General features: G+C 33.2%; 1 protein-coding gene across 3 annotated transcripts in view; it reads left to right on the top strand.

The window, feature by feature from the left end:
* The window catches only part of LOC105622354 (thyrotroph embryonic factor), an 87301-nt gene extending 73593 nt beyond the window's left edge, over nt 1–13708 (top strand). For 2 of the 3 annotated variants that reach the window (XM_012203773.1, XM_012203775.1), the window contains exons 2-6: nt 10276–10421; nt 11997–12234; nt 12785–12888; nt 13053–13190; nt 13622–13708. In XM_012203773.1, coding sequence (XP_012059163.1) covers nt 10276–10421; nt 11997–12234; nt 12785–12888; nt 13053–13190; nt 13622–13708 — 713 coding nt within the window. The remainder of the gene's footprint in view (nt 1–10275; nt 10422–11996; nt 12235–12784; nt 12889–13052; nt 13191–13621) is intronic. The other variant, XM_012203776.1, reaches the window with a different exon arrangement.
* Nucleotides 13709–14298: the final 590 nt, after the last annotated feature.

Genomic DNA, 14298 nt, shown 5'->3' with positions numbered 1-14298 from the left:
GTATATATATATATATATATATATATATCTCAGATAGATGGATTTCGTCACCTACTGTCATCTATGAGTAGAGTGGGTCACCAGGTAAAGAGGAAACAAGGGAAAGACCACCGCTGCGTTCTGCATCGTGCTTGAGGAAGCGGGAAGGCCTCTCCAACGAAAGCGAAAACCTCTTTCACTCTCTTTCGCGTTACGCGGATACTATCGAGCCTAGTTTCACTCTTTATGAAGCAAGCTTGTTTCGTCTCTCGAGGCATAACTGAGCAAGTTAAGATACGGTCAATTCTTATTCGAGCATTAATCAGCGAATAATAATTCAAGGAATGAATGTTACTAAATATTACGATATTCGTATACTTTATTGAATTATTTGAGATACTCTTTTCAATTTTTTAATAATAATTTGAATAAATGCTTCTTGTAATTAAATAAAGATCCCCATAAAGGCAAACATTAATAAAATTCCGTACAATTTTTTAGCGTTCTTTGTATATTTTTTAAATAGATTTCATCAAAACAAAAAATCAAAAGACAAATATATTTAAGACGTTAATAAAATGTTATTTTTAGCTAAGGATTTCATAAAGTCTGCATAATAAATTTTTTTTTGCACATTGATGATTCATGATCGAGCAATATCAATAAAATAAACACCGACACGAAACAAGTTTTACAATCATGTATTACATCATTTTTCGCACAATTCGAATCTTCTAAGCTATATTCATTTACGTCTATGCACATTTGCATTGCGCTCGACGAGAGGATTCGCACGCGAGAGAGAATCCACGCGGTTTTAATCCGGATATGCATCAGATGATATGGTGTTCGCACAAGTGTGCAGTCACAACAGCTAAATGTACGCAAACATCTCTAGTAAAACTTCTACTGTTTCTGGCATCTATTTACAATGTTAGCTCGCTTAAACAATGCTCCTCTAACATGCCATGAAGAAGCTATTAATTGGAATTCTGAAATTATTAATTCCGCACGTCATGCAAATATGTTAATTATCACAAGCTTCATGTGTAAAATAGATAATTTGATTTATCACGATTTGATATAAGAATCAAATAAAAGTCTATGATTATAAATATGATAGATATACATTTTTAAATGTATTTATTTAACTAAATATAATATATATATATATATATATATATATTTAAAATATTGAGAAATAATATAAATAAATAAGTACATAATATAATATATTTTATTTTATATATAAATAATATATTTATTTAAATAAGTATAATATATTATATTATATATATTTATTTATATTGTTGCACTATTTTTTAAATATAATTTAATAAAATTAAATATCTTATAGACGATGTGAACGTATACAAATGCAATGAAGATAGTGAAAAATCTCAATTCGCTGAAGGAATTGGAGATCAAGAGATTTAAAGGTTGTTAGTTCCAAAATTCAAGATCTGAGGACCTCGCATGCACTTTGCTCATTATGCGAACTTTATTCATACAACAAGCGATAGGAAACTATTTCTAAGAGGTCTAGCCGCACTCGGAGGAGCGGCCAAGGACGCCTTCGTGGTTCACTGCGTGTTAGTTCATTACATGCAATCATAAATGGTAGACAATAATATTCGCTGCACATCCACACAAACCGCGATTCTTATTTCCTCTTTTATATTCAGTTAGATTCAGCAAACTGAATCGTAGAACATGTAAAAATCTCGAGGTGTTGACAGTGAGTAATTGAGAAAAAGAGAAAGCAGCAATAAAATATCCATTATAATTTTCATCAACACTCCTCCAAGTAATCTATTCCGTAAAAATTAATGTCTACAGATAAGAAAATTTATATGCATTCCATCGACGTGAGTACACACTATATAAATTATTGTATACGCACACACAAAATATTTTCTTGAAAAAATTATTTTGGGAAATATCGCAATTATAGTATCTACATATATCACACATATATATATACATATATCATAATTGCCTTCTCAGACAACATGCATGCCCAAAGATTAAAATAAGACGTCTTGAAGACATTTTTTTTATAAGCCGTCTTAAAAACGTCTAAAAAACAACTCGATTTGGAACTTTTTGTTGTCTAGGTTAAAGTTTCCATTTTATCTTGCCTATAAGTTACAAAAACTAATGGGAAAGATATCGATGAAAATGGCATTAGCTTAGAGGTTATTCGCCAATTAACTCGCGAACTCGATAAGTTCGCGCGTATCGCTTTCACTGTCGATAATATATGTCCTTGTGGCGCACCTGTGTTCACACCTCATAGCCAGAAGACAATTTCACGTCCATCGGAAATTCGATTCGGTACTGAGAAACTAAGGGAATCTTAAAGTGGTCTGTTTTGCTAATAAAAAGCATTAATTATTGTAAAGGATTTTTGTATATATTACTTTTACAAATTTGAATATCCTTTTCTAGAATTAAAATATACACCGTTAGAAAAATTGGTTAAATTTAATATATTTCATGTGTTCCAAACGGACTACTAAAATTTTTGTTAATTTAACACAAGTTGAATAAGTATGTTAAATATAAATAAATAAGAAAGTAATGTGCCTATAAATATTAAAAACATTATCACAAAAATGATAATATTGACACAATTTTTGTAAACAAACTGCGGAAGTAATTTTTTTCAAGATAATCAACATTTATGTTAAATTAACACTCGAACACGTTAAAAATTTAATAAAATTTTAACAAGAATGTGTAAGTGGACCGTTTTTAACACAAATGCAAATTGATTTTTTACCGTTACACATTAACGTAAGTAATAACTTACTAGTCTGGTGGCTGAAGTTTATGTCTAAAACAAAAAAATTTTTTAATTTAGACCTTTTTTTATTATTTTTTAATTCTATTTTTAATAGAATTATCAAGTCGTGACAATGACTATCAAAATGACAAAAAGTTGAAGTCATTTTAAGAAAAATTATAATAATATTTTAATTTTGACGATGATTTCATGATGAATTCATGATTCGATAATTGATGATTTTTAAATTAAAACTCGAATGATATTGAGTTGATTTTCCTAGAATGACTTCAACTTGATGTCATCTTGATCTTATTATGATTTTCTGTTATATCTAGGTAAAAGTTTATTACACGATGCGGAACATAATGATTACTTTATCGCGAGCCTCATTAATGCACTCTTTCTCGATGCCAAAGGCGATTATGAGCGAGCTGATTTGACACATTATTGATCACTATAATCGGTTTAGTCGTTTAGCCGTTGCACAACATACACATTTGCACAATACACGTGATCTTTCGCACGAAACGTGAATTCAAAGGATTCCTTAATATCCCTAATGGTTTTGCACATAATCGCCTGTTGCACTTTCCGCGATATCAAATATATAATCGACTCCGAAACTGTTACTAAATAAGTATTATCGCTCACGTAACATTAGATTATTATTTTTTATTTTAGTCTCATTTATTCCGAGTTAGATGAAGGAATTAACCGATCAGGGTCGCAGAGGTCTTGTCAATACAATTACTCAATACAATTACTACTTTTCGGTGAAAATTTTAAGAGGAAACTATGAGTCACTTCGATTGCGCCTAAAAAAACGATTGGAATAATGAGGTCGTATTGGAACTGAAGATAACGAAGCGTATGCACACACGCACGTGTCGAAAATCTAAGAAAACATATGTGACTCCTACACTATAATTCTTGCTTGCATTTTCATATGGCGCTTCTCGAAGCAGCGGTCTTAGAGATAAGACCGATAAACATACGCGCCATTGTACATAAAGCCGACAGTAAGGCGGGAGGTTAACTTTCTAGGAAACGTGTTTCGACCGCTTAGACGATGGTATGTTTTATACGAGTATAGAACGAGGAAATATACCTTTTCTTAATGTTATTACATAGGAAACTCGTATGAGAAACGTCGTTCGCAGTGTAATAATAATACAATATGTTTATAAATTATATATGGCTCAGGAGCATTTTGGGATGATAATATTAATTACATTACGATGCAATTATTCGTTCTATTGCGAAGGTGTTGTGACGCCTCTCGCCACGTGTAATTCTTTTCTCATTCCGCATGCAGTCATTATGAGCGCCAGCGCGCGCTTATAATTAAAGAAGACTGAAGCTAATTAGAGCGTGCTCGTAAAGAGAAAGTGTTTTGGGAAAATAGAAGCAATTGCCGTATTTCCGGCACTACGAGAGAACTTATTACATACTAATGCGAGTATGACGCCGCGGATTAATGTCTCGAGGAGTCACCTAAATTTAATATTGGATTATACGTTGTATTCTTCGGTGATGCATGAAAGGTGAAAGAAGAGCTAGGCGGAAGAACGACGCGTGAGTTATGCAATAACGAGGTACCACGACTTGAGTTTTCATCCGTGCAATTTTCATCATGCGATCGTAACGCCGCTATGTACCGGGTGTACTCGGCAATTGCGAGGTACTTTTACGTCTCTAATAGAATCTAAGTTAATGCCGGTTACGAACCGTACGTCAGAAGAGACGATGGTGGCTTACCGCACGCACAAATCATCGGAGAACTGACAACGGCACGAGATTTACAGATCGTAAGTCAAGTTCTTCCCATCTATCGCGTTCCGTGTTATATTGCCTCTTGATTTTCCCTTCCAGGTATAGCCAACCACAAGAAACTGCTGTTTCAGAACTTGACATCCTGCTCGTTGATTGTCTATCGTGATTATTTCACGTTGCTCCGATTGAATTTAAAATCTCTCTGATGTTTCTTTTCATGGAACCCGATAATAAAATTATCGGATAGCATTTATATTAAAATTTTTGTTCTTGTTAATTTTTGTTCTTGTCAATTTTTATATTAAAACTTCGTTCGGTTATGAATTACTTCTTCGAAGATAGTGATTTTATTAAAAAATCCAATATTCTTTTTTTCTATCTTATTATTGAAAAAAAAGTCAGCTAATTAGCCAAATGTATGTTGTTTAATTGGTGTAATATTCATAGAAAGAACAATATTGATGAAATATCTAAAGTTAGATACATCTGAATATAATTTTGTTGAATTATTAAAATTTAGTTAGGACACTCAAATTGATTGCTGAAATATTAAAACTTTTTGTAACATTACTCATCACACATACTTAAGTTTTTTTACATAATTATTTTAATACTCCAAAGTTATTTTCAGATTTGTATCTGAATTTTTAAGTAGTTCAGCAAAACTATTTTTTCCATGCAGCAAATATTACTACATATAATATTAATATGCAACTATTTTGGTAAACAAAAAAAATATTTAGAAAATTAAATTAAGATTTTGTTTGATTTGGTTATATTATCCAAACATTTTTTTTTTATTGAAATTGTCACCAAAGTAATTTAGTAATTCTCATCTAATCTTAATTATTACTACCAGACTTTTTTCAGAACAATATGCAGAACAAATTTATATTTCAAAAACTTAATAATAATGTTTCTAATTGTAAGTAAAATTATGTCGGAGTTTCTCGATAGCTTAACATCTAAGTTTGATTAGCTTTACCGAAATATATTATAGCTGTACAGTGTATAAACGAATATTATGGTGATCTAGCGATCTCAATTACGGAAATAGATCGTAACGATGGAGTAGCAGTAGCAGTAGCAGCTATCAACAATCGCATTTGTTTGGAGAAGGTTTCCTGCGGCCTTGGTCGATGGTTATTTCGGATGGGTGGCCTATCCCACGAGCATTGTGTATCATAGATTCGATTGATCGAGGAAGGTTTATCGACGGCGCACTGTACGTCCATTGTGATTGAGAAAAATTGCACTTGCAGAATAAGCGACATTTCTGTTAGTAGTAGTTTCGTACACAACTACACGTTTTAACTGAAAGTTTACAACTCTAAAGTGACAGATCAAAGAAAATCCACAATAACATAGCTTGACTTTCTGAAATATTTGAGAACAGCTATTGTTTGTGGAGCAGGTGAAATGAATTGACTCTTCGAAGATGTGCATTTAGATGTCGGTTACAGTTATTATCGAGAGTTTCAAGAAGGACGGCGGGAATTGTGCCAAAAACGCATTCACGAGGCATCCTCGCGTGTTCACCTGCCTAGACGTTCGCGTGTCATCGATTATATAAATGACTAGCGGTATTGGAGTGACTTTGGAGGAAAAGAATGAAGATGGATTTCAGAATTCAATCGAATATTCCTTTGGCACGCGTTTCTACAAGTATTTTGTTAATTTTTTAACGTAGGAAATTATTTAAAAAAATATCGAAACTTGGAAAAAAAATGTCGAGAGATGAAATTGAGATTTCCAGTTGCGAACGATGACGTAACACATATTTGCGATCACGAAGATCCATAAATTGGCGTCGACAGGTATGAACGTGCGGTACACCGTAGCGATGATGTCTGTGGTTTTGTCACCTAAGTGTAATCTTAAGAATACGCTGCCAAGGCAACTATCTAAACAACGAAGTGCTGTAACGTAGGTTCTGCGTTCGTCGTAGCGGGTTTATTGTTTTCAGCATTTAAATAGCGTTTAAGTCTCAACGATTTATTAGCCGATCTATCATTTTCGCAAATTACTAAGAGATCCACCGCGAGAAATGTGGTAGAATTCATTTTTGATGTCTTCGACATTGAAAAGCCACATTCCTTAAAGAATTGTGTATTTTTTATATCATTAGGATAATTTCTATAATTTTATTTTATTTTATTTATGCAACGTATATTAAAATATACGTATCGATAAATACATTAAGAAAAATTTCTAATTGAAAATGAATAAATCAGAAGATCATCAATCAGAATTTTCGTTATCTTAACTGAAATTATAATAGATTCAATTAGAAAATTCAGTTTTGTCCATTTTCAGAATTCCAATTAACACAACTAGACTCGTTTCCTAAGGTATTAGGCCTTTCGTACCTGATAACGTGTTAAAAATATTTTGCAGTTACTCTTCGACATAAATAATAGTTCAGTCATAGTTCCGTTAAAAAGTGGAACACATTTCTGCGATATGCGAGTATTTACGTCCACTGTAATTAACTTCGTTATCTTCACGACTTTTTTTATCTATTGGTGCAATTAACAAAATGCACTTGAAAACTAGTCCATATTGTATATTTGTGCATTTCGTTAGTAACGTTAATAAAACTCTTACAGGCTGCTTACAGATTTTTGGATTTTTGATCACAATTATCATTTTCATTTAGAATAATTAGCCAATAATATCGTATTATATAATGTATTAACATAATTTATCGTATTTATCATATTTGTCAGATTAACTATTATACATTTAATAAATACATAAATGCGATTCTTTTTTAAATTACGTTTTAAATTACGTTTATCTTATAATTTATATAACAATAATAATTTTGTGTACAATCAAAATTATTCTAAAATTAAATAATGTTGATTTTAACATTTATTTAATATTTTTGAATTAACATTTTATTTAATATTTTTTAATATTTTTTATTGTTATCCTGACAATGTAGAGTATCAATATATAAATCGCTATTAATTCTTATCTAGACAAATATGATCTCTCAAATCCAGAAATCACACTCATTGAATTTAATTAATACCGAATTACGCATAAAAAAAGAGAGATAATAATAAATCAAGTTTAAATAATTAAATAAGTCTCATTGAAAAGCTATTAATTAATTATTAATTACTACGGATCTTATTTGTCCAGAAAAATTGCTCATACATAAGAATTAAAATATAAAAAGTACGAATTCTAGAGAGAATTCTATTGTGTCGAGTTCGAAATCACATGTTTCCGGTATCACGAGTATAGTAGTGGCTATCTCCAAAGGCCGGCTATTGTAAATAAACGGGGGACAAACGAGGACGGAACGAATGCAAGAGAGATAGAGACGCGGGGGTACGGAAATGCAGTCCTCGGTGAATGAATGGATAAAATCAGGAAGATCCCCCGTGTCCCCCGGCCCGATTACATCGTACCCAAACGAGACACGCTGCTCCCCGCTCGTTCTCTCGGCTCGATACCGATGGTAATACCGCTTCGCAACACGAGATTAGTTCCGCAGAGTTAGCCGGCCGGCCGACGAGCAGCCTTGAACCAAATTACGGACTGCCGTTGTTTAGTTGTTTAGCCATCGTATGCCATAGAGAAATCCTGGCCGGGAGCGCCTAAGGCAACGCTGCAGGCGCGGTTCGATCGCGATCTCACTTTCCGCTCCTTTAATCGGCGCTACTTAGACGTCGATTATTTTTAGCTAACCGGTAATCGATTGAATACCTTCTGCATTCGTTTTATTGTACTATACGCGCATGTTATTAACATTTTTTAGTCGCGATAATTCGTGATATTCACGAACGTTATGTCGCTACCAAAAAATCTTGTTAGCTTCTTGAGAGAGAGAGAGAGAGAGAGAGTCCGATTGTATAATATTCTATAATATTCCGCGATTATGCGTAAATGTATATGACAAATGTATTCAATACACTTGTCGAGACAGGACGCGGTATTGTGAGTACAGCCTTGAATTTACAGGCACGACTGCAACAATAGTTGAATAGAAATAGCGTTGGTACATCAGAAACCGCAAACCTCGACAAACCGTTTGCGCGAGAGCGGACTGCCAAGCCGATATTCTGTGAATCGAAGTGAAAAAAGTAGAGAAGTGACGAAATTAGCATACCGTCGAATAGAGTTATGTTGCCCTTGGTTTAACATTTTACACGCTATAAGACTTGAAAAATATGCCAAACTATTCTTAAAAGAAGCTATTCGAGAGACAGTTTAGTAGTTGCAATCCAAAGTCTAAATTTCATTGCTTTATATATACTTCGCTTATTTTTGCAATTGTTTAATACATTTGCTATCAAACATTATTGCTGATCATTATAATCCTATGTCATTGTCGTTGATATCATGATCATTACCATTATAGTCACCATCATAAACATAATTTTTATTATTATCATTATCGTCATCATCATCATCAATCATCATAATGATCATAATCATCTTTATTTTCATCTGATATCTTAATAACCAACAACGAGTAACCAACATCGTAGTATGACAAGGCATGTTCTCATAGCCTTGACAGTCGACCCGACACTCCCCAGACTCGACGACTATCGAAGTAGAAACACGAACCTAAATAGCTGAATAATTTTGTCAAATTTGATAATGCAAAAGCTTGGAGAAAGGATGCGCATGCTTACGCGGTAATCTATTCAATCAAAAATATGCATATTTCTACGCGACCAATTTTGTGACTGCATATTAATTGATGCGATTTACAATTAATAATTGATGAGCGTTTATAATATATTTAAAAAATAATATTGTATAAACATGGAGAAAGAAATAAAAAAGGCGGGATAGAAAAAACAATGTTCTTATGTGACTCGCCTACTATTTTTGAATGAGTATTTTCAAACTACAATGAAATAAATTTAATCTAAATCTTAATATGTACTTTTTTGAATAGTATTAAGTAAACATTTACTTACAATAAATAAATATTTATATAAATAAAAACTGAGATTTAAATCATATCAACGGCTCTTGTAATAAATATGTATTTACATTTAATATTTAATTAACTTAGAACAATTCAAACAAATATTTATTAAAATGTGATATAATTTTTGTGTATTCTTTTTCTTTCTTCGTATTCTTTTTCTCTTTTTTTTTTTCACGTGAGAATTATAAACGATGATAATGAAAAATTTGACGTCATTAGTTGAATAATGTATAACACCATATAGAAATAAAATATAAAAAGCTTGTAAAAATTCTCGTTATTTTAAGTCCTTTTATACATTTAAATGTATACTCGTGTACTTTTTACGTCAATAATATTTTAGCATAAATTTATGAAGTCTAAGGAGGTTGTACGAAAAATGCTAAAGACATAAAAAAGCGGAAGATGTGTAAAATTGCAAATTGTCACACATTATACAATGACTCTGCCATGATAACAGAATGTGTTAAGTATATACCAGAAGTTTTGGGAAAGAAAAGTGCATTGTACAAAAGCGAATGAGTGTATAGATTGCACGACAATAGCACTTGTAATATTCCTGTCTGAGATTATTGTTAAGAAAGATTATTTTTAACGGCCGTAAATTCGCGTCATTTCAATATATAAATAATTCGCAAAAAAGAATTTCTCGCAATGTAATAGTAAACCTTGTATTTAATATTGATATTATTGGTACAAAAATTATTATCGATTTAAAAACTGTAATTAAAAATTACGAATATCTAAGTAAATAAAATTGAATTTGCAGGGAAACAAGGTAAAGATGGGCCAGAGGAAAAGAAGGATGCCGACGGTGAACTTTGGGGCAACGTGGAAGCGCAGGCCGCCTTTCTCGGTCCCAATCTCTGGGACAAAACTTTGCCTTACGATGCCGACCTGAAGGTATTAAACCATGTATGTATAAAGGCGCGATACGGTAAGCCTATAATTTGGCTCTGATTTAATCCCAAAATTCTATAAAATAAAATCGGAAGCTAAAACTAATCGTGTGTCATACGTTTTGTCTTTACTTTCGAGTTACCTTTATTCATTGATGCTATCTTTATATGATTTTCTATCTATTACTTATCATGATAATGCGGTACATTTCTTATATTTTCTTTTCTCTAAAATCATTTGTATATGTATCTTCTCTTAGAATAGCATTGATTTTGGGGAAATGTATTCCGTAAAATATATTGTATATCCCGGAAATTGCTATATACGCACGCTATGTAATTGAATGAAAAATCAATGTAGTAGACCATTGTAACACTTGCTCTATTATAATTCGCCTTCCTGACTCGAGAAACCGGGAAGCCGAATATTAAGCCGCTATGCAATCGCAACGATAGCGGTCGCTTTCTCCGTTCTGCCTCGGCGGAATCGAGGAAGTTTCGGCTATTCTTTTCTATCTCCATTATTATTTTTAACCAAAACTATCTGAATAATTTATCAAAAAAGTATATCTTTTTAGATAATCTCTTATAAAATACTTGTCCACGAAACTTGTCTATTTTCTAAAGAAAGCAATATTCAATCGCATTTAATATTACATAAATAATTCATCGTCTTAATTTATACAGTTGCTATACATGTATGATAATTAATAATTAAAATATTTCTGTAAAGTATGAATAAATTGTATAAATAATGTGTAATTTTTGGAAAAACATATAAAACTCTTCGTAAACCTTTCGCCAACTTTCACCACTTGCGTTCCTTCCATCGCGATATGCCGCTTGAATTTCGATAAAAAAGCAGAGCAAAATTATAAAGTGCGAAATGAAATAGAAATACAATAGGAAAATTTTTCTATGAAAGCGTATTCCTTCGTTGCATTTAAAAGTTCCGTTTCGAAATAGTTTTGTATGCCTTTTTGAAATTAACGGCATGTAAAGTGTGGATAGCTTTCACATTTATGCTAATATCACGATGGTTTCGCGGGGCTTATCTTTGGAGAATTTGTACATATTGACAAAATATTAATCTTAATAGATTACCTTAATAGATAGCAACTCAATTCTAGATTAAATGTAGGTATCTATATTCTGACTTATTATTAATTGTGTATTGATATACAAAATGTTTATGTGTATCATTATTTACATACAATGATTATATTATTATTACGCGAAAAGAACGATTTTGCTGAAAAGTCTATAATGGATGTAAATCTGAAAATAATTTTGTTTGACCATCAAAATAATTATTTTAGAAAATAAAAAATGATAAGCAATGTTGTAAAAAAAATGTTGATATTCTAACAACCAATTTGAGTTTCCAATCATATTATTTTGAGGATTAAAATTATTTTCAGATTCTATATGCAAAACTTTAGATTTATTCTTTTCATATATTTATTAGACACATTAAAAATAAGGATTCTAGACATCCGTTCTACCTAAGCATAAGATAGATCCTGCTCTAACTTGACAAAGATCCGAGAGAAACCATCTCGGAAATAACACCTCAGATCTCTGTTGATAGTATGTCGATCTCGATGAGTTTCTTTCTGAAAACGGCATCCCCGTCGATGGTGTGGCTGGTGGTGGACAGGGTACCATGCAAGGTAGCCAGCTTCATAAAATCAACAACACCGAGGCCGCCGGGCATCAGGGACCAGCGGGTCTTCACTTGGAACCAGTTACCAAACGCGAGAGATCACCATCGCCGAGCGAATGCTGCTCGCCGGACACCCTGAACCCACCTTCTCCCGCGGATTCCAGTGAGTAAAATACAACCTTCTCGCTCTTTCACTTTTATTCCTCGTCGTAGCCGTCGTTCGTGATATCGAGATCCTGAGAAGTGTTTCACACGACTTCATACAAAAGGATCTGAAAGATTTCAGATCTTTAATAGTTTCTACAAATATCAGTACCGAATATTTTGTAGAAAACGAAGAATACTCGATAAAAGATGGAATATTGAGAAATTAAGAAAAATAAAGTACAGGAGGATGAAGGATGAGAGAGAAATCCAATAGAAAGTCCTAAATGGAAAGTTTTACTGAAAGTAAACGGGTAAAGTAAAAACATGACGAAAGAAAGGTATAAAGAAGCAGCATTCTGACGTAAATAATAGTAGCCGCATTTGGACCACAAGAAAGAGAGAAGATAAAAAAATATACGCTATCTCAGAATCTGTATTGCGATAACGTCGAGCTTGTCGAGTATCTGATAGTAAACTAGACTAACGTCGACATTGTCAATTGTTCCCCTTCCGCGTGATAGATTCCGAGGACTCGTCACGAATACAATATGGCTTGTCTCTTGTAGCGCTCTCGATGGCCTCATCGGGGCGAGATTTCGATCCACGTACCCGGGCCTTTTCTGACGAGGAACTCAAACCCCAACCTATGATCAAGAAATCGCGGAAACAGGTGAGTCTTAATTCATTTGTGTAATTACATTGCTGTTTGGGCTTCCAAATTTGTCAACACTGTAATGAATTGAATTCTCTCTTCATCGAACTACGTATTTTTCGCATAATACAAGCGTTCTAATGTTCTTATGTTCTTTCTTTCTCTTTCATTTGCGGCCGCAGTTCGTTCCGGATGACTTGAAGGATGACAAATACTGGGCGCGTCGTAGGAAGAATAACATGGCAGCGAAACGATCGCGAGACGCGCGTCGCATGAAGGAGAACCAGATAGCACTCAGGGCCGGCTTCCTCGAGAAAGAGGTAAATTTTCTCACAGCTGGAAATTTGAAACCGTTACGTAGACTGTACCTACCAATGCAGTTATATAATTCATTATTTAAAGACATTACCGAAGATATTTGTGTATTTGAAGATATACAAAATGATCCAGACCGTGACAATTGATTGTTAATGATAAATTCATTTCGAGATAAAAAAATCTAATACCAAAATGTCAAGATCATAGTAGCTTTTTAAAGGTTTAAAGTTTAAAATAGCTAATTGAACTGTTCGAAATTCACGGTCAAGCACAGTAATAGAGTTCAGAAAAATAGAAGAGAATAAAATTAATGTTTGAAAACATCTTTACTATTGTGCAATGTGCCATGCCTGAGCCCGCAAATGTCAGACAGATTTATTTGGACAAAATAAAAGGGGAGAACCGAGTCTTTACATTTTCACTTTATTTGCAGAATATGGGTCTACGACAGGAGCTGGATCGATTAAAAAATGAGAACATGTTGCTACGCGACAAACTGAGCAAGTACACGGACGTCTAACATCTCGTCGTCGGCCATGCACCAGTTTGAGCGACACGCAAAGAGAGAGAGAAGAGACGCGAACACGAGGGTGGACATCACATCCCTCAGCTACTACTCCCTCGCTTATAGTCGCAGCACATAGCAGTCTTCGCCTCCGCGGAGGAAGCGAAGGGGATGCGGAGCATGTTGACGAGTATCAACTCCCGAACCGACTGCCGCCGCCCTAAAGCCGACAACCAACCAACTTCCTCAGAAATCTCCGAAGATCCTCTATTCTCTATTATTCTCTTTCTCTCCTTCTCTTGCTCTCGGATAAAATTCTTATTGAGTCCTCGCTCCTTGTCCTGCTCTAGAAAACTTCAACACTTGTAAATAGTTATATGTATAGTTAGATTATATACACACATACACACATACGCGCGTGCGCGTTATGTATATATATGAATATATATATATATATATATATATATATACATATACATATATATAGTATTATTCGTAGTATATATATATATAGTATTATTGAAGTAAAAGAAAAAGTATATATATATATATATATATATATATATATATATATATATATAACTAATTAACACTACCATATGTTA

The sequence above is a fragment of the Atta cephalotes genome (assembly GCF_000143395.1).
Source record: "Atta cephalotes unplaced genomic scaffold scaffold00044, whole genome shotgun sequence".
Classification (NCBI taxonomy): Eukaryota; Metazoa; Arthropoda; class Insecta; order Hymenoptera; family Formicidae; genus Atta; species Atta cephalotes.
Note: the sequence above shows the minus strand (reverse complement) of the source record. Positions and strands in the feature narration are given on the sequence as shown.